The 18,477-nt window shown below is 53.6% G+C and overlaps 1 protein-coding gene across 1 annotated transcript in view; it reads left to right on the top strand.

Moving 5' to 3' along the window:
- NOP2 (NOP2 nucleolar protein) overlaps positions 1-18,477 on the top strand; it is a 53,229-nt gene that overhangs the window by 20,171 nt on the left and 14,581 nt on the right. Inside the window, exons 13-16 of the mRNA XM_075348327.1 lie at positions 9,799-9,888; positions 10,090-10,212; positions 11,128-11,225; positions 11,337-11,467. Of these exons, the coding sequence (XP_075204442.1) occupies positions 9,799-9,888; positions 10,090-10,212; positions 11,128-11,225; positions 11,337-11,467 (442 nt within the window). The remainder of the gene's footprint in view (positions 1-9,798; positions 9,889-10,089; positions 10,213-11,127; positions 11,226-11,336; positions 11,468-18,477) is intronic.

The following is an 18,477-nucleotide window of genomic DNA, read 5'->3' as shown; positions in this document are numbered from 1 at the left end:
TTTCGGGGTGCGGGCAGGTCCCAATTCTCCTCGTCCAAAAGGCCTCAGAAGGATCAGAGGAACTCCGATTCATGGCGGTCTAAGTCACGTCCAAAAAAGACCGCCGGAGGTGCCGCTACCAAGGCGGCTTCCTCATGACTTACGGCCTCCTCACACCGCATCCTCGGTCGGTGGCAGGCTCTCCCGCTTTTGCGACACCTGGCTGCCACAGGTAAAAGACCGTTGGGTGAGAGACGTTCTGTCTCACGGTTACAGGATAGAGTTCAGCTCTCGTCCTCCGACTCGATTCTTCAGAACATCTCCGCCCCCCGAGAGAGCCAATGCTCTTCTTCAGGCGGTGTGCACTCTGAAGGCAGAAGGAGTGGTGATCCCGGTTCCTCTTCAGCAACAGGGTCACGGTTTTTACTCCAACCTGTTTGTGGTTCCAAAGAAGGACGGGTCTTTCCGTCCTGTCCTGGACCTAAAACTGCTCAACAAACACGTAAAGACCAGGCGGTTCCGGATGGAATCCCTCCGCTCCGTCATCGCCTCAATGTCCCAAGGAGATTTCCTTGCATCGATCGATATCAAAGATGCTTATCTCCACGTACCGATTGCTCCAGAGCATCAGCGCTTCCTGCGCTTCGCCATAGGAGACGAACACCTTTAGTTCGCGGCACTGCCGTTCGGCCTGGCGACAGCCCCACGGGTTTTCACCAAGGTCATGGCTACAGTAATTGCGGTCCTCCACTCTCAGGGTCACTCGGTGATCCCTTACTTAGACGATCTGCTGGTCAAGGCACCCTCTCAAGAGGCATGCCAACACAGCCTCAACGCTACTCTGGAGACTCTCCAGAGTTTCGGGTGGATCATCAATTTTCCAAAGTCAAATCTGACACCGGCCCAATCGCTGACATATCTTGGCATGGAGTTTCATACCCTCTCAGCGATGGTGATGCTCCCGCTGAACAAACAGCGGTCACTGCAGACAGGGTTGCAATCTCTCCTTCAAGGTCAGTCACACCCCTTGAGGCGCCTCATGCACTTCCTAGGGAAGATGGTGGCAGCAATGGAGGCAGTCCCTTTCGCGCAGTTTCACCTGCGTCCTCTTCAATGGGACATCCTACGCAAATGGGACAGGAAGTCGACGTCCCTCGACAGGAACGTCTCCCTCTCTCAGGCAGCCAAAGCTTCCCTTCGGTGGTGGCTTCTTCCCACTTCATTATCGAAGGGGAAATCCTTCCTACCCCCATCCTGGGCGGTGGTCACGACGGACGCGAGTCTGTCAGGGTGGGGAGCAGTCTTTCTCCACCACAGGGCTCAGGGTACGTGGACTCAGCAAGAGTCCTCCCTTCAGATCAATGTTCTGGAGATCAGGGCAGTGTATCTTGCCCTAAAAGCGTTCCAGCAGTGGCTGGAAGGCAAGCAGATCCGAATTCAGTCGGACAACTCCACAGCGGTGGCCTACATCAACCACCAAGGCGGAACACGCAGTCGGCAAGCCTTCCAGGAAGTCCGGCGGATTTTGATGTGGGTGGAAGCCACGGCCTCCACCATCTCCGCAGTTCACATCCCGGGCGTAGAAAACTGGGAAGCAGACTTTCTCAGTCGCCAGGGCATGGACGCAGGGGAATGGTCCCTTCACCCGGACGTGTTTCAGGAGATCTGTTGCCGCTGGGGGATGCCGGACGTCGACCTAATGGCGTCCCGGCACAACAACAAGGTCACGGCATTCATGGCACGATCTCACGATCACAGAGCTCTGGCGGCAGACGCCTTAGTTCAGGATTGGTCGCAGTTTCAACTCCCTTATGTGTTTCCACCTCTGGCACTGTTGCCCAGAGTGTTACGCAAGATCAGGGCCGACTGCCGCCGCGCCATCCTCGTCGCTCCAGACTGGCCGAGGAGGTCGTGGTACCCGGATCTGTGGCATCTCACGGTGGGCCAACCGTGGGCACTACCAGACCGTCCAGACTTGCTGTCTCAAGGGCCGTTTTTCCATCTGAATTCTGCGGCCCTCAACCTGACTGTGTGGCCATTGAGTCCTGGATCCTAGCGTCTTCAGGGTTATCTCAAGAGGTCATTGCCACTATGAGACAGGCTAGGAAACCAACGTCTGCCAAGATCTACCACAGGACGTGGAAGATATTCCTATCTTGGTGCTCTGATCAGGGATTTTCTCCCTGGCCATTTGCATTGCCCACTTTTCTTTCCTTTCTTCAATCAGGATTGGAAAAAGGTTTGTCGCTCGGCTCCCTTAAGGGACAAGTCTCAGCGCTCTCTGTGTTCTTTCAGAAGCGTCTGGCCAGACTTCCACAGGTACGCACGTTCCTGCAGGGGGTTAGTCACATCGTCCCTCCTTACAGACGGCCGTTAGAACCCTGGGATCTGAACAGGGTGCTGATGGCCCTTCAGAAGGCACCTTTTGAGCCTTTGAAGGATATTTCTCTTTCTCGCCTTTCGCAGAAGGTGGTCTTCCTAGTAGCAGTCACATCACTTCGGAGAGTGTCTGAGCTAGCAGCGTTGTCATGCAAGGCTCCTTTCCAGGTGTTTCACCAGGACAAGGTGGTGCTGCGCCCGGTTCCGGAATTCCTTCCTAAGGTGGTATCCACCTTTCATCTCAATCAGGATATCTCCTTACCTTCTTTTTGTCCTCATCCAGTTCATCAATGTGAAAGGGATTTGCATTTGTTAGATCTGGTGAGAGCGCTCAGAATCTACATTTCCCGTACGGCGCCCCTGCACCGCTCGGAGGCACTCTTTGTCCTTGTCGCTGGTCAGCGTAAGGGGTCACAGGCTTCCAAATCCACCCTGGCTCGGTGGATCAAGGAACCAATTCTCGAAGCCTACCGTTCTTCTGGACTTCTGGTTCCCTCAGGGCTGAAGGCCCATTCTACCAGAGACGTGGGTGCGTCCTGGGCTTTACGGCACCAGGCTACGGCTCAGCAGGTGTGCCAGGCGGCTACCTGGTCGAACCTGCACACTTTCACCAAACACTATCAGGTGCATACCTATGCTTCGGCGGATGCCAGCCTAGGTAGACGAGTCCTTCAGGCGGCGGTTGCCCACCTGTAGGAACGGGCCGTTTTACGGCTCTATTACGAGGTATTATTTTACCCACCCAGGGACAGCTTTTGGACGTCCCAATTGTCTGGGTCTCCCAATGGAGCGACAAAGAAGGGAATTTCTTCGGCGCTCTATTGGGAGACCCATACGATTGGGTGTATAGCTACTGCCTCCGGAGGCCACACAAATCATTACACTAAAAAGTGTAAGGCCCCTCCCCTTCTGGCTATACACCCCCCGTGGGATCACGGGCTGCTCAGTTTTCAAGCTTTGTGCGAAGGAGGCACACATCCATGCATAAGCTCCACTGTTTAGTCAGCAGTAGCTGCTGACTATATCGGATGGAAGAAAAGAGGGCCCATACTAGGGCCCCCAGCATGCTCCCTTCTCACCCCACTTGCGGTTTGTAAGGTTGAGGTACCTATTGCTGGTACGGAGGCTGGAGCCCACATGCTGTTTTCCTTCCCCATCCCCCTGAGGGGCTCTGAGGAAGTGGGATCTTTCCGGCCACCAAGCCCTGAGGCCGGGCTCCATCCACAGACCCATAGAACCTGCTGGATGTGGAGCGGGAGTGCCGTTCAGGGACAAGGCCCTGCAACTTTCAGGTACTCTGTGTCCCCGTATGGCAGGCCACGCACACTCCAGGCTTGCTGGGTGTGCTAGTGCGCCGGGGACTGTAGCGCTGTGCGCTGGGCTTATAGTCCCTGCAGATTACTGGGGGACTTTACGTGTGGGGACCGCCGCGCCGACCGCCCCTGGAGCGGCGGCGCAGCTGCGACTTGTAGTGCGCCGGGGACGCGCCGACCGCGCTTTTACGGCGGCGGCGCTTCTAACTTTAGTCCCCGGCTTTTGCGGCCTAGCGCTGCTTCGTTCCCGCCCCCTCCCTGTCACTCAGGGAAAGGGAGAGACGCTGTTCTATAGCAGCGCCGAGGGCTGGAGCCTTATTTGCATCTCCAGCCCCCTTCACTAGACACAGTGGGCGCCGGGTTCCCGCTCTTGTCTCGGGCACGCCCTCGGCCCGCCCCTCTCCTCTGGACGCCGGCAGCCATTCCGGCACGCAGAGCGGGAAAACGGAGACAAGCGCTGAGCTACGGGACAGTCGAGCAGCACAGGATTCCGGCGCCACACACCCGCTTTTGTGCGGGCGGTAAGCGGCAACTAAAGTGCTGACCCACTAATGCCGAAGTGTCCTGTTGTACTTTTGTACGGTCGCTATTCAGGATGCAGACCTAGAAACAGCAGCAAAAGATCAGGGGTGCTAAAGCACAGACTCTATATGCTGCTTGTCTTGCATGTGCTGCAGTGTCATGTGTCCTTTATGCTTGTATGTTTTACATTGCACTGTAAGGGCTATTCTTGGCTGTCTACCCGCCTAGATGGCTAGACAGCGGCAGCAAACAGCAATGGTGCTAAGGCACAAGCTTTCAATGCTGCTTGGATTGCATGTACTGCAGAGTTTATTTTCATGCTTGTACATTCACTGCATGTCGCTATTTTTGGCTAATGCTCCTTGATGACTAGACAACAGCAGCAGAAAAGCAAGGGTGCTAAGGCACAAGCTTTCAATGCTGCTTGGATTGCATGTGCTGCAGTGGTTATTTTCATGCTTGTATGCTATACATTCACTGTATGTCGCTTTTCTTGGCTAATGCTCCTGAATAACTAGACAACGGCCGCAGAAAAGCAAAGGTGCCAAGGCACAGGCTTTCTATGCTCCTTGTACTGCATGTGCTGAAGTGTTTATTGTACTTCATGCTTGTATGCTATACATTGCACTGTACGGTCGCTATTCTTGGCTAATGCTCCTAGATGGCTAGACAGCAAAAAAAAAAAAAAAAAAAAAAAAAAAAGCATGGGTGCCAAGGCACAGGCTTTCTATGCTGCTTGTACTGCATGCGATACTGTTCCAGGACCCCCAGTGTGTGCAATTACTCAACGGGGTCTCTGCTACAGGTGGCCAAAAGAACCACCTGTGATCCCTGTCCAGGGACAGGGACGGAGTTGCAGTTTCCGCTGATATATTGTCTGTGACTATGACTAACATCTTACAGACTTTGCAGTCCAGACAGACCTTGGGCAATGTTGATTCAATGCCCCTGGCCACCCTGATTTCGAAACAAATCATGGCTCCAGGAGGGTCCCATGCATCCCAGGGTGCAGGCTCTGACACGGACGACAGTCCCAGACGGCCTAAGCGAGCTCCCTAAGAACAGCCCTCGACTTCATCACAGTACTCTCTGTATGATGATGCAGACGTAGCTGTTCAGGACTCTGATCCTGAGACCGCTCTCAATCCGGATACACCGGATGGTGACGCTATAGTGAATAATCTTATAGCGTCCATCAATGGAAGGTTGGGTATTTCTCCCTCAACTCCTCCAGTGGAGGGGTCAGCTTCACAGCAGAAGAAATCCCTATTTCGGTATCTCAAGCGTATATTGAGTACTTTTCTGGTCACTCTGACTCCAGAGAAGCAGTCCAGGAACACCACGCTTATCCCGATAAGCGTTTCTCCAACCGTATTGAGGATACGCGTTGTCTCTTCCCCCCTGACGTGCTCAAGCGCTCCAAGGGTGGATCCCCCAATCTCCAGGCTTGCGGCTAGATCTATAGTTGCAGTGGAAGATGGGACTTCACTTAAAGATGCCATTGACAGACAGATAGCCCTCTGGTTGCAATCTGTCTATGAAGCTATCGGCGGGTCGGTTGCCCCGGCATTCGCAGCCATAGAGGCACTCCAAGCTATTTCAGCTAGTATTGCGCAGAGGGACGCGGTCACATGTACATCTTGGCCGCAGTAGCGTCCTTCACCTCGCAATGTCGGCATTGCGACTCAAGCTGTTTATGCTGTCCTGGACTCTACGAGCCGTACGTCAGTGGCGTCCGCCAACTCCGTGTTGTTACGCTCCTAGTGTTAAGGGATTGGAGCAGATGCTGCTTCCACAAAAGTGCTTAACCAGATTGCATTTATCTGGTGACAGACTGTTTCGTGAGCGGTTGGATTAAATCATTCAACTGTCCAAGGGTACGGATTCTTCCTTACCCCAGCTATCAAACAAGACCCATCAGGAGAAGGGACAGTCGAGGTTTCGGTCCTTCCCAGGCTCGGGCACGTCCCAATTGCCCTCGTCCAACAGGACTCAAAAGGCTCAGAGGGGCGCAGGTTCCTGGCGGGCTCAATCACGCCCGGAGAAGGCAGCCGGAGGAACCGCTACCAAGGCGGTTTCCTCATGACTTTCAGCCCTCTCTCTCCGCGTCCGCGGTCGGTGGCAGACTCCCCCGCTTTAGCGACATTTAACTGCCACAGGTCAATGGCCGGTGGGTGAGAGACAGTTTGTCGCAAAAACTTCCTCACCGGCCGAGCCGAGGCTCTTCTGTAGGCAGTAGGAGTCGTAATCCCGGTTCCTCCTCAGGAACAAGAGACACTTTTTACTCCGATCTGGTCGGGGTGACAAAATAGGACGACTCCTTCCGTTCCGTTCTGGACCTTAAACTGCTCAACAAGCACGTGAAAACCAGGCGGTTCCGGATGGCATCCCTCCGCTCCGTCATTGCCTCAATGTCTCAAGGAGATTTCCTAGCATCAATAGACATCAGGATGCTCATCTCCACGTGCCGATTGCTCCAGAGCACCGGCGTTTGCTACGATTCGTTATTGAAGACGAGCATCTTCGGTTCGTAGCCCTACCCTTCGGTCTGGCGACAGCCCCAAGGGTTTTCACCAAGTTCATGGCAGCAGTGGGACCACTCCCGCACTCTCAGGGTCACCCTGTGATCCCTTACTTAGACCATCTACTTGTCAAGGCACTCTTTTAAGAGGCATGCCAACACAGCCTGAACATGGCGCTGGAGACTTCCCAGAGTTTCGGGTGGGTCCTCAACTTTTCAAAGTTAAACCCAATCGCTGGCATATCTTAGCTTGGGGTTTCACACTCTCTCAGCGATGGTGAAGCTTCCACTGGACAAACAGCGGTCACTACAGACGGGGGTGCAGTCTCTCCTTCAAGGAGACACCTCATCCAGAGGCAGTCCCTTTCACGCAGTTTCATCTGCGTCCACTTCAATAGAACATTCTTCGCTAATGGGAGGGGAAGTCGATGTCCCTACACAGGAACGTCCCCCTTTCTCAGACGATCAAGGACTCTCTTCAGAGGAGTCCACTCTTCAGATCAATTGTCTGGAGCTCTGGGCAGTGTATATTGCCCTGCAAGACTTCCTGCAGTGGCTGGAAGGCAAACAGATCCGAATTCAGTCGGACAATCCACAGCGGTGGCATACATGAACCACCAAGGCGGACTACGCAGTCGGCGAGCCTCCCAGGAAGTCCGCCGGATTCTGCTAGGGGTGGAAGACAGAGCATACACCATATCCGCAGTTCACATCCCGGGCGTAGAAAACTGGGAAGCAGACTTCCTCAGTCACCAGGGCGTGGACGCAGGAGAATGGTCTCTGCACCCGGACGGGTTTCACGAATCGGCACAACAGCAAGGTCCCGGTTTTCATGACGATCAAAGAGCTCTGGCGACAGGCATCTCACGGTCGGTCAACCGTGGGCACTACCAGACCGGCCAGACTTACTGTCCCAAGGGCCGTTTTTCCATCTGAATTCTACGGCCCTGAACCTACTGTGTGGCCATTGCGTCCTAGATCCTAGTGTCCTCAGGATTATCCCAAGGGGTCGTTGCCACCATGAGACAGGCTATGAAGCCCACGTCTGCTAAGATCTACCACGGAAGTGGAAGATTTTCTTTTACTGGTGCTCTGTACAAGGAGTGTCCCCCTGGCCATTGGCATTGCCTACTTTTCTTTCCTTCCTGCAATCTGGGTTGGAAAAGGGCTTGTCGCTCGGCTCCCTTAAAGGGCAAGTCTCGGCGCTATTGGTGTTTTTTTCAGAAGCGTCTAGCACGACGTCCGCAGGTACGCACGTTCCTGCAGGGGGTTTGTCATATCGTCCCCCCGTACGAGCGGCCGTTAGATCCATGGGATCTGAACAGGGTACTAGTTGCTCTCCAGAAGCCGCCTTTCGAGTCTCTGACGGATGTTTCACTCTCTCGACTATCACAGAAAGTGGCCTTTCTGGTAGCGATCACGTCTCTTCGGAGAGTGTCTGAGCTAGCAGCGCTGTCATCCAAGGCTCCCTTCCTGGTGGTCCACCAGGACAAGGTAGTGCTGCGCCCCATTCAGGAGTTTCTCCCTAAGGTAGTATCCTCGTTTCATATTAATCAGGATATCTCCTTACCTTCCTTTTGTCCTCATCCGGTTCACCGGTATGAAAAGGATTTACATTTGTTAGATCTGGTGAGAGCACTCAGAATCTACATTTCCCGCACGGCGCCCCTGCGCCGCTCTGATGCACTCTTTGTCCTTGTCGCTGGCCAGCGCAAGGGGTCGCAGGCTTCTAAAGCCACCCTGGCTCGATGGATCAAAGAACCAATTCTGGAAGCCTACCGTTCTGCGGGGCTTCCGGTTCCTTCAGGGCTGAAGGCCCATTCAACCAGAGCCGTGAGTGCGTCCTGGGCATTACGACACCAGGCTTCGGCTCAACAAGTGTGCCAGGCAGCTACCTGGTCGAGTTTGCACACTTTCACCAAACATTATCAGGTGCATACCTATGCTTCGGCGGACGCCAGCCTAGGTAGAAGAGTCCTGCAGGCGGCAGTGGCCTCCTCGTAGAGGAGGGCTGTCTTGCAGCTCTAACTTGAGGTATTTTGTTACCCACCCAGGGACTGCTTTTGGACGTCCCAATCGTCTGGGTCTCCCAATAGAGCGCCGAAGAAGAAGGGAATTTTGTTACTTACCGTAAATTCCTTTTCTTCTAGCTCTTATTGGGAGACCCAGCACCCGCCCTGTTGTCCTTCGGGATTTTTGGTTTGTTTGCGGGTACACATGTTGTTCATGTTGAACGGTTTTCAGTTCTCCGATGTTACTCGGAGTGAATTTGTTTAAACCAGTTATTGGCTTTCCTCCTTCTTGCTTTAGCACTAAAACTGAGCAGCCCGTGATCCCACGGGGGGTGTATAGCCAGAAGGGGAGGGGCCTTACACTTTTTAGTGTAATGCTTTGTGTGGCCTCCGGAGGCAGTAGCTATACACCCAATCGTCTGGGTCTCCCAATAAGAGCTAGAAGAAAAGGAATTTACGGTAAGTAACAAAATTCCCTTCTTTGTTTACTTACCGTAAATTCCTTTTCTTCTAGCTCCAATTGGGAGACCCAGCACCCGCCCTGTTCCCTTCGGGCTGTTGTTTTTTCGTGTACACATGTTGTTCATGTTGAATGGTTTCAGTTCTCCGAAATTTCTTCGGATTGAAGTTACTTTAAACCAATTTATTTGCTTTCCTCCTTCTTGCTTTTGCACTAAAACTGAGGAACCCGTGATGCACGGGGGGTGTATAGGCAGAAGGGGAGGGGCTTTACACTTTTAAGTGTAATACTTTGTGTGGCCTCCGGAGGCATAGCCTATACACCCAATTGTCTGGGTCTCCCAATTGGAGCTAGAAGAAAAGGAATTTACGGTAAGTAAACAAAATTCCCTTCTTTTTCTCTCTCTCGTTCCGCTTTCAAAATAAAAATGCTAACTCCGTTGTTTTCCACCAGGTGGCGCTATAGCTGGTTTCATTGTGTAGCGCATGGATACTTTACTATACCTAGACACCACTTCTATGCCTATAGCTGCCGCCGTTCTCAAGTTAATGGCGGTGGACAGGATACGGGTGGACACACTGTATATTGAGGATTTCTTCCCCCTGTTTTCAGGTTCTCGGTGGATTTGATCGGGTTCTCCTGGACGCTCCGTGCAGTGGAACCGGGATCATCAGCAAAGACCCCTCTGTGAAAACTAACAAGGTGGGTGACATAAGGGGACGGGATAGAGGTTGGGTAGATTAATGCCTGTATACTATAAAGGATAGGGGTCCCCATATCTTGTGGACTACGACTCCCAGCATGCGCGGAGTTGTAGTTTTGCAATCGGCGGGGTGCCACATGCTGGAGTGAGGCGTTCTGTGTATGTCTATAGAGTCTGACATGTTTGTCGTGTATATACAGAATGCACAGGACATCCAGAGGTGCGCGCACATCCAGAAGGAGCTGATCCTGAGCGCCATCGACTCACTCGATGCCCAATCTTCAAGCGGTGGATTCTTGGTCTATTGTACTTGCTCTATCACAGTAAGTGTCATTACTTGTCCCATTGCAAACACTAGTCACCCCTCCTTTGCCTGATAATAGAGAGCAATAGCTTACATTTAAAAGGGTTGTCGAACACAGAAATAAATATATTAATAAACTTTTAAAGCATCGATGATAAAATAATAAGCAGAGGTCGCTCCAGAGATCTAGCTCAGCTCTTCGTTCAGAAGGCACAGGACCGCTGCAGCCTGTGATTGCCTGCGGTGGTCAGGTGAAGAGATCGGGTCACTCTAGTCCCCTAACCACTGAAGGTATTCACAGGCTGCAGTTATCCCGTGACGTCCGAAAGGAGCAGATGCAGAAACGTGGCGCTCAGGATCAAGGTGAACAGTGGTTTTTATTGGGAAAAACATGCAGGATCAGCACAAGCACAGATGTTTCGGTCATAAGACCTTCATCAGTGTGCACGCAGAGGGTCCTCAGTAGGTTTGATAGTGTGACGTGCAGCGCTACGATATCCATATGAGCGCCACAGACAGCGGTGGATACCGCCTCACCCTGCAGCGCCGCACGTCACGCTATCAAACCTCCTGAGGACCTTTGCCGCACACTGATGAAGGTCTTTTGACCGAAACATCCGTGCTTGTGCTGATCCTGCAAATTTTTCACAATAAAAACCCACTCCTCACCTTCATCCTGAGCGCCACGTTTCTGCATCTATTTGAGATGGTTTTGGACCCTACTTGTGCACCCCACCAGACGTGCCGTGTGTATGTACTTCCTTCCGAAAGGAGCAGACATAGTTTCCGGAGTGGCACGAGGCAAGTGTGCCTCCTTCTTTAAAGCATCCATGACGGGGCTTCGATCAGGTTAACGTTGCGTTTTTCAGGTTTAGTTTCCCTTTATTTGCACCTTTTTGATCCCTTTTTAAACGTCTCCATTTTGTGCCTAAAGGTGGAGGAGAACGAGTGCGTGGTGGACTATGCCCTGAAGAAGAGAAACGTCAAACTTGTACCGACAGGTCTGGACTTTGGCAAAGAAGGATTTGTGAAGTGAGTGCCCCCTGCTGGATCTTTCTTGATATGCAATTCTTGTTCTCGCTGATGAAATTTATCTGGAGCTCCGTGATCTTATAATAATTTTTTTTTGGACTCCTTCCTTAGATTTAAGGAGCGGCGCTTTCATCAGTCTCTGCGCCTGGCGCGCAGATTTTACCCCCACACTCACAACATGGATGGCTTCTTCATCGCCAAACTTCGCAAATTCTCTAATACCGTCCCATCTAGTAAAGAAGGTGAGTGGCGATCATCGGCCGAGTGTCATCACTGGTACTTGGCGGAGTAGTGATCACTGTGTGGCACTGCAATGCTGAGTATAGCTTCAAGAAGTGGGCCAGGATTTTACATAGCCCAGCCTTAGGCTGCGTCATTACCTACGTTCACTGGTCCCGTTGGAGCTTCCCTCCGAAACCAGTTTCAAACGCATGCCATTAATGACTGTCCCATTAAATGTAATGGAGCAGACTGAGCGTGTGCACTGTCTTACACCATTTTTGGGTGTATACGCTTTCTGCAGACTGACACCTAGACGCAGTCTACTAGGTCTGGGTATCCGCCTGCAGAAAGCGTATACACCCGAAAATGGTGCAAGCCAAGGGTACGTGGTGACTCAGTCTGCTCCATTACATTCAATGGCCCAGTCGGCGCATGTGTCCAAAACACGTTTTGCGGGGAAGGGGGTGGGGGGTTTGGACGGATGCTGCTATGGGACCAAACAATAGGATAAAGAGTTGCACACCAGTCACAATGTATAGGGGAATAATGAAAAGCAGAACTGCTATGGGAATGCTAGACTGAAAAATACAATGGACTATCTGAAAAAAGTGGAAAAACATGAAAATGGTATCTGCATAACTGCTATGAATAATAGGAATGAGAGCTGTTTAGCTGTATTGATCAATGCAAAGGAGCCCTAAAACCAAACGCCAAGGTAATCTCTATTTCTTCATCGTTCCTATGGGAGACCCAGACCATGGGTGTATAGCTTCTGCCTCCGGAGGACACACAAAGTACTACACTAAAAAGTGTAGCTCCTCCCTCCGAGCATATACACCCCCTGGATAACCAAATATAGCCAGTTCAATGCTTTGTGTTCAGGAGGCACACATCCACACATGCATTCTCATCTGATTTTTGATTTTAAAGAGTTTGAAGAAAAGCGGGTCCCAGCCTGGACTCCCGGCATGTCCCTTCTCACCCCACTGTGTCGGCGGTGTTGTTAAGGTTGATTTCAGGGCTGGAGCCTTACATGCCGCGCTCCTTCACCATCCCTCGGGCTCTGGCTTGAAGTGGGAGCCAGCACGGTTCTCACTGCCTTGCAGGAGACCGGTCTCCATCCGCAGCCCTTTCAGGATCCTGCCGGACGGAGCACTCATCCCTCAGGGACCTGGCCCTGCGTCTCACAAGCTAAGTATTTGTGACGTTATTGTCGGGGGGTCCCTTGCACTTTATTGTTGGGGAGAGTGTGTTATTTAACTTTTCTGACATTTCCGGCCGGTTCTCTGGTTTTCACCTGAGAACCGCGCCGAGGGTGCCTGCGCGCCGGCCGCATTGTAAAATTTAGGCCCCGGCTTCGCCTGAGGCCTAGTTTCGTTTTCACTGCCCCTGCATGTCAGTCATGCAGAGGGACAGTGCGGCGCCGCCCACCGGCCGTTCGGCACAGGGGAGGACACTCCTCTCTGAGGAGATGTTTCCCTCCCCTGTATATCTCCTTGGCCCTCCGGATCCCGCTCTTTGACTAGGCCCCGCCCCCTCTCCTTGCTCCGGCGCCATTTTATCAGCGTTCTCATACCGATAAGCGCTGGCTGCAGCATCTCTGCATAATCTGTCTGGGGGTCCGAGCTGTGGGATCCGGAGGGCACACAAACGGTCTGGTAAGCCACAACCTCCGGTTGTGGACCTTCTTATACACTCTCTGGGGGTCATTCTGGCTCAGTGCCCCCACCTCAGCAGCATGTCTCACACTAGGAGCAAGGCTGTACTCAATATGCACTGCATGTAAGCTCGTACTGCCTGAACCGAGCACATATCCACATTGTGATGCCTGCTCTAACATGGTGGTGCCTCAGCCTGGAGTCTCCCCAGTGGTCCCTCCGGCTGCTCCGGCCCCGGTGGCTGATCCCCCGGCTTGGGTAGAATTGTTCTCTAAGTCTATCTCCCAGTCCTTTGCCGACTCCATGGGAGAGTTATCCCGGACTCTGCTGAGCATGCATCAGCCCCCTTCTCAGGGCGCCTCTGCTGCTACGGCTCGCTCTGCAGAGCTCACAGAGGATTCTTCATCTGCTCCCAGACCCCGTCCTCCTAAAAGGAGACGCAGGGTCCCCTCTCCTTCCTCGTCCCGCGGCTCTGATTCACGAGCTGACTCGCAGGACGAGGAGGATGCCTTTACTGGGGGCTCGGACGCTACCTCCATGTGCCCCATTGATCTGACCGAGGGTGATGCAGATGTTAGTGATTTGATTGCATCCATTAATTCTGTACTGGACCTCAATCCGCCAGTATCAGAGGAACAACCTACTCTGGCAGAAAAGCACCAGTTTACCTCACCTAAGAGAACAAGGAGTGTGTTCTTTAACCACTCCAGTTTTCAGGCCACTGTGACCAAGCCCAGAGCCTGTCCTGACAAACGCTTCCCAAAGCGTGGTTCTGATGACCGTTTTCCTTTTCCACCTGAGGTGGTCAAGGAGTGGGCTCACTCACCAAAGGTAGACCCTCCGGTGTCTAGACTCTCAGCCCGGACAGTTGTATCAGTGGCTGATGGCACCTCACTTAAGGATCCCACTGACCGCCAGGTTGACTTTCTGGCCAAGTCTGTATATGAGGCGGCAGGGGCCTCGTTCTCCCCATCTTTTGCAGCAGTGTGGGCTCTCAAAGCCATCTCTGCTTCTCTAGAGGAGATGCATTCCCTCACTAGGGACTCTATGCCTGAAATGGTTGCCTTAACTTCCCAGGCTTCAGCCTTTTCATCCTACGCCATGTCTGCCATGCTGGAGGCTTCTCACCGCACTGCGGTGGCTTCGGCTTATTCCCTCGCTATCCGCAGGATCTTGTGGCTTCGAGAGTGGAAGGCAGACGCTTCTTCAAAGAAGTACCTTGCTGGGCTCCCATTTGCTGGGTCCAGGCTGTTCGGTGAACAACTGGATGAAATTATTAAGGAAGCTACTGGCGGGAAGAGCACTTCCTTGCCACAGACTAAAACCAGGAAACCTGTCCAGGGAAGGAACCAGTCGAGGTTTCGTTTCTTTCGTTCCTCTAACTGGTCGTCCTCTAAGACCTCGGCCTCGTCCACTAACTCAGCCAAGGACCAGAAGCCTAACTGGCGCAAGAAGCCGCGTCCACAGAAGTCCGCAGGAGCTGCTTGCCACCAAGGCAGCCTCCTCTTGACTATCTGGCTGAGCCAGCAACGTCCTTGGTCGGTGGCAGGCTCTCCCACTTTGGGGACGTGTGGTTTCAACACTTCTCTGATCAGTGGGTGCGGGATATCATCTCCCACGGCTACAGGATAGAATTCTCTTCCAGCCCGCCAAACAGATTTTTTCTGTCAACTCCCCCCTGCTCCAAGGCCGCCGCCTTCTCTCAGGCTGTGGTATCCTTGCAGGCCAACGGAGTAATTGTACCGGTTCCCGCCCGGCAACGGTTCAGAGGTTTCTACTCAAATCTCTTCCTAGTCCCCAAAAAGGACGGTTCCTTCCGGCCCATCCTGGATCTCAAGCTTCTCAACAAGCATGTTCAGGTGCGGCATTTTCGCATGGAGTCTCTGCGATCAGTCATTGCCTCAATGACCCAAGGAGATTTCCTGGCATCCATCGACATCAAGGATGCCTATCTGCATGTGCCAATTGCAGTTTCACACCAGCGTTGGCTACGTTTTGCAATCGGAGAGGAACATTTCCAATTCGTGGCTCTCCCCTTCGGGTTAGCCACGGCCCCTCGAGTATTCACCAAGGTCATGGCAGCAGTGGTTGCGGTTCTGCACCTCCAGGGGTTGGCAGTGATTCCTTACCTGGACGACCTTCTAGTCAAGGCTTCATCCAGTGCAGACTGTCAGCGGAGTGTCTCGCTCACTCTCGCCACTCTTGTTCAATTCGGGTGGCTTGTCAATCTGCCCAAGTCCACTCTGACTCCGACCCAGAAACTCACGTACCTAGGGATGCAGTTCGAGACTCTGCCGGCACTTGTCAAGCTGCCCTTAGTCAAACAGCAGTCCCTCCATCTGGCGGTACGCTCTCTACTGAGGCCCCGCCGTCATTCCATCAGGCACCTAATAATGCAGGTGCTGGGTCAGATGGTGGCGTCAATGGAAGCGGTTCCCTTTGCCCAGTTCCATCTGCGTCCTCTGCAGCTGGACATTCTCCGCTGTTGGGACAAGCAGACTTCTTCCTTGCACAGGTTGGTGGCTCTGTCGCCACAGACCAGGAGCTCTCTTCAGTGGTGGCTTTGGCCCCTCTCTCTGTCTCAGGGACGCTCCTTCCTGGCCCCGTCCTGGGTGATTCTCACCACGGATGCCAGTCTATCCGGCTGGGGAGCAGTATACCTCCACCACCGAGCACAGGGCACTTGGACTCCGTCCGAATCAGCCCTCACGATCAATGTGCTGGAAATCAGAGCTGTGCTCCTAGCTCTCGTAGCCTTTCACCACCTGTTGGCGGGCAAGCACATTCGAGTCCAGTCAGACAACGCGACAGCGGTTGCCTACATCAATCACCAGGGCGGGACTCGCAGCCGCCTGGCAATGTTGGAGGTTCAACGCATCCTTCAGTGGACGGAGGACTCCAAGTCCACCATATCCGCAGTCCACATCCCAGGCGTAGAAAACTGGGAGGCAGATTATCTCAGCCGTCAAACCGTGGACAGTGGCGAGTGGGCTCTGCATCCGGCAGTGTTTCGGTCAATCTGCTGCAAGTGGGGCAAGTTCTGCCGCAAGTGGATCTAATGGCATCCCGGCACAACAAGGTCCCGGTATACGTGGCTCGCTCCCACGATCCTCAAGCTTTTGCAGCGGACGCGCTGGTTCAAGATTGGTCCCAGTTTCGTCTGTCTTACGTGTTTCCCCCTCTAGCTCTCTTGCCCAGAGTCCTGCGCAAGATCAGAATGGAGGGCCGTCGGGTCATCCTCATTGCTCCAGACTGGCCCAGGCGAGCTTGGTACCCAGACCTGCTCCATCTGTCCGTAGAGGTGCCGTGGCATCTCCCGGACCGCCCAGACCTTCTCTCACAAGGTCCGTTTTTCCGCCAGAATTCTGCGGCTCTCAGATTGACGGCAAGGCTCTTGAGTCCTGGATCTTGACGACTTCTGGCATTCCTCCTGAAGTCATCTCCACTATGACTCTGGCTCGGAAGTCTTCCTCGGCCAAAATTTATCACAGGACTTGGAGAATTTTCCTGTCCTGGTGTCGTTCTTCCGGCCATGCCCCTTGGCCTTTTTCCTTGCCGACCATCCTGTCCTTTCTACAGTCCGGTCTGCAGCTAGGACTATCCCTCAATTCCCTCAAGGGACAGGTCTCGGCTCTGTCAGTGTTGTTCCAGCGGCGTATCGCCCGGCTGGCTCAGGTGCGCACCTTTATGCAGGGCGCATCTCACATCATTCCGCCTTACCGGCGGTCCTTGGATCCCTGGGACCTTAATCTGGTCCTCACGGCCTTGCAGAAACCCCCCTTTGAGCCTCTTAGGGAGGTTTCTTTGTTTCGTCTTTCACAGAAAGTGGTCTTTCTAGTGGCCATAACTTCCCTCAGGAGAGTCTCTGATTTGGCTGCGCTCTCTTCGGAGTCACCTTTTCTTCGGCGCTCCATTGGGAGACCCAGACGATTGGGTGTATAGCACTGCCTCCGGAGGCCACACAAAGCATTACACTAAAAAGTGTAAGGCCCCTCCCCTTCTGGCTATACACCCCCAGTGGGATCACTGGCTCACCAGTTTTCTGCTTTGTGCGAAGGAGGTCAGACATCCACGCATAGCTCCACTGTTTAGTCAGCAGCAGCTGCTGACTATGTCGGATGGAAGAAAAGAGGGCCCATACTAGGGCCCCCAGCATGCTCCCTTCTCACCCCACTTGCGGTTTGTAAGGTTGAGGTACCCATTGCGGGTACGGAGGCGGGAGCCCACATGCTGTTTTCCTTCCCCATCCCCGAGGGGCTCTGAGGAAGTGGGATCTTACCGGCCTCCAAGCCCTGAGGCCGGGCTCCGTCCACAGACCCATTGAACCTGCTGGATAAGGAGCCGGGGTACCGTTCAGGGACAAGGCCCTGCAACATTCAGGTACTCTGTGTCCCCCTATGGACTGGCCGCGCACACTCCAGACTTGCTGGGTGTGCTAGTGCGCCGGGGACAGTAGCGCTGCGCGCTGGGGTTTGAGTCACTGCAGCTTGGCTGAGTGACTTTATGTGTTGGGACTTGTAGTGCGCCGGGGACTTAGCGCCGACCGTGCTTTTACGACGGCGGCGCTTATAAATTTAGTCCCCGGCTTTTGCGGCCTAGCTCCGCTTCGTTCCCGCCCCCTCCCTGTCAATCAGGGAAGGGGACAGGCGTTGTGCAATCGTCAGCGCCGAGGGCTGGAGCCTTATTTACATGCTCCAGCCCTCTCACTGGGCACAGTGGGACGCAGGTTTCCCGCTTTTTGTCTGAGCACACCCAGGGCCCGCCCCCCCTCCACAGAGACGCCGGCAGCCATTCCTGCATGCAGTCTGGCTGGGGAACGGACACAGGCTCTGGGAGACCCAGACAAGGGATTTCTGGCGACCACACACCCGCGTTAAGCGGGCGGTAAGCAGCACATTCGTGCTGGCCCCACTAGTGCCACAGTGTTATTTGGTGTACTTTTTCCTGTACCAGATATATCTATATATATTGCACTGTAAGGTCGCTTCTTGGCTGTATACCCCTATTGCTCTGAGGAGACGACAACATGTCATCTGCAAAACGCAAGGGTGCCAAGACACAGGCTGTGAACGCTGCTTGTGCCGCTTGTGGGGCTAATCTACCGGCAGGTTACAATGACCCCCATTGTGTGCAATGTTCGGTCCCTGTGCCACTTCGTCAGCCGGAGCCTATGGTGGTAGTGGCCCAGGCAGAGTCGCCGGTGAACCCTGTCCCGGTGACGGGGACAGAGTTTGCTGTTTTTGCTGACAGGATGTCTGTCACTATGACAAAAATCCTAGAGACCTTGCAGGCCAGGCCAGTTACTCAGTCCATGGACACTGCTGCGGCAATGTTCCCCGGTCCCCCTCAGTTGGAGTTAATCAGTGCTTCAA

The sequence above is a fragment of the Anomaloglossus baeobatrachus genome, chromosome 5 (assembly GCF_048569485.1).
Source record: "Anomaloglossus baeobatrachus isolate aAnoBae1 chromosome 5, aAnoBae1.hap1, whole genome shotgun sequence".
In the NCBI taxonomy this organism is placed as follows: Eukaryota; Metazoa; Chordata; class Amphibia; order Anura; family Aromobatidae; genus Anomaloglossus; species Anomaloglossus baeobatrachus.
Note: the sequence above shows the minus strand (reverse complement) of the source record. Positions and strands in the feature narration are given on the sequence as shown.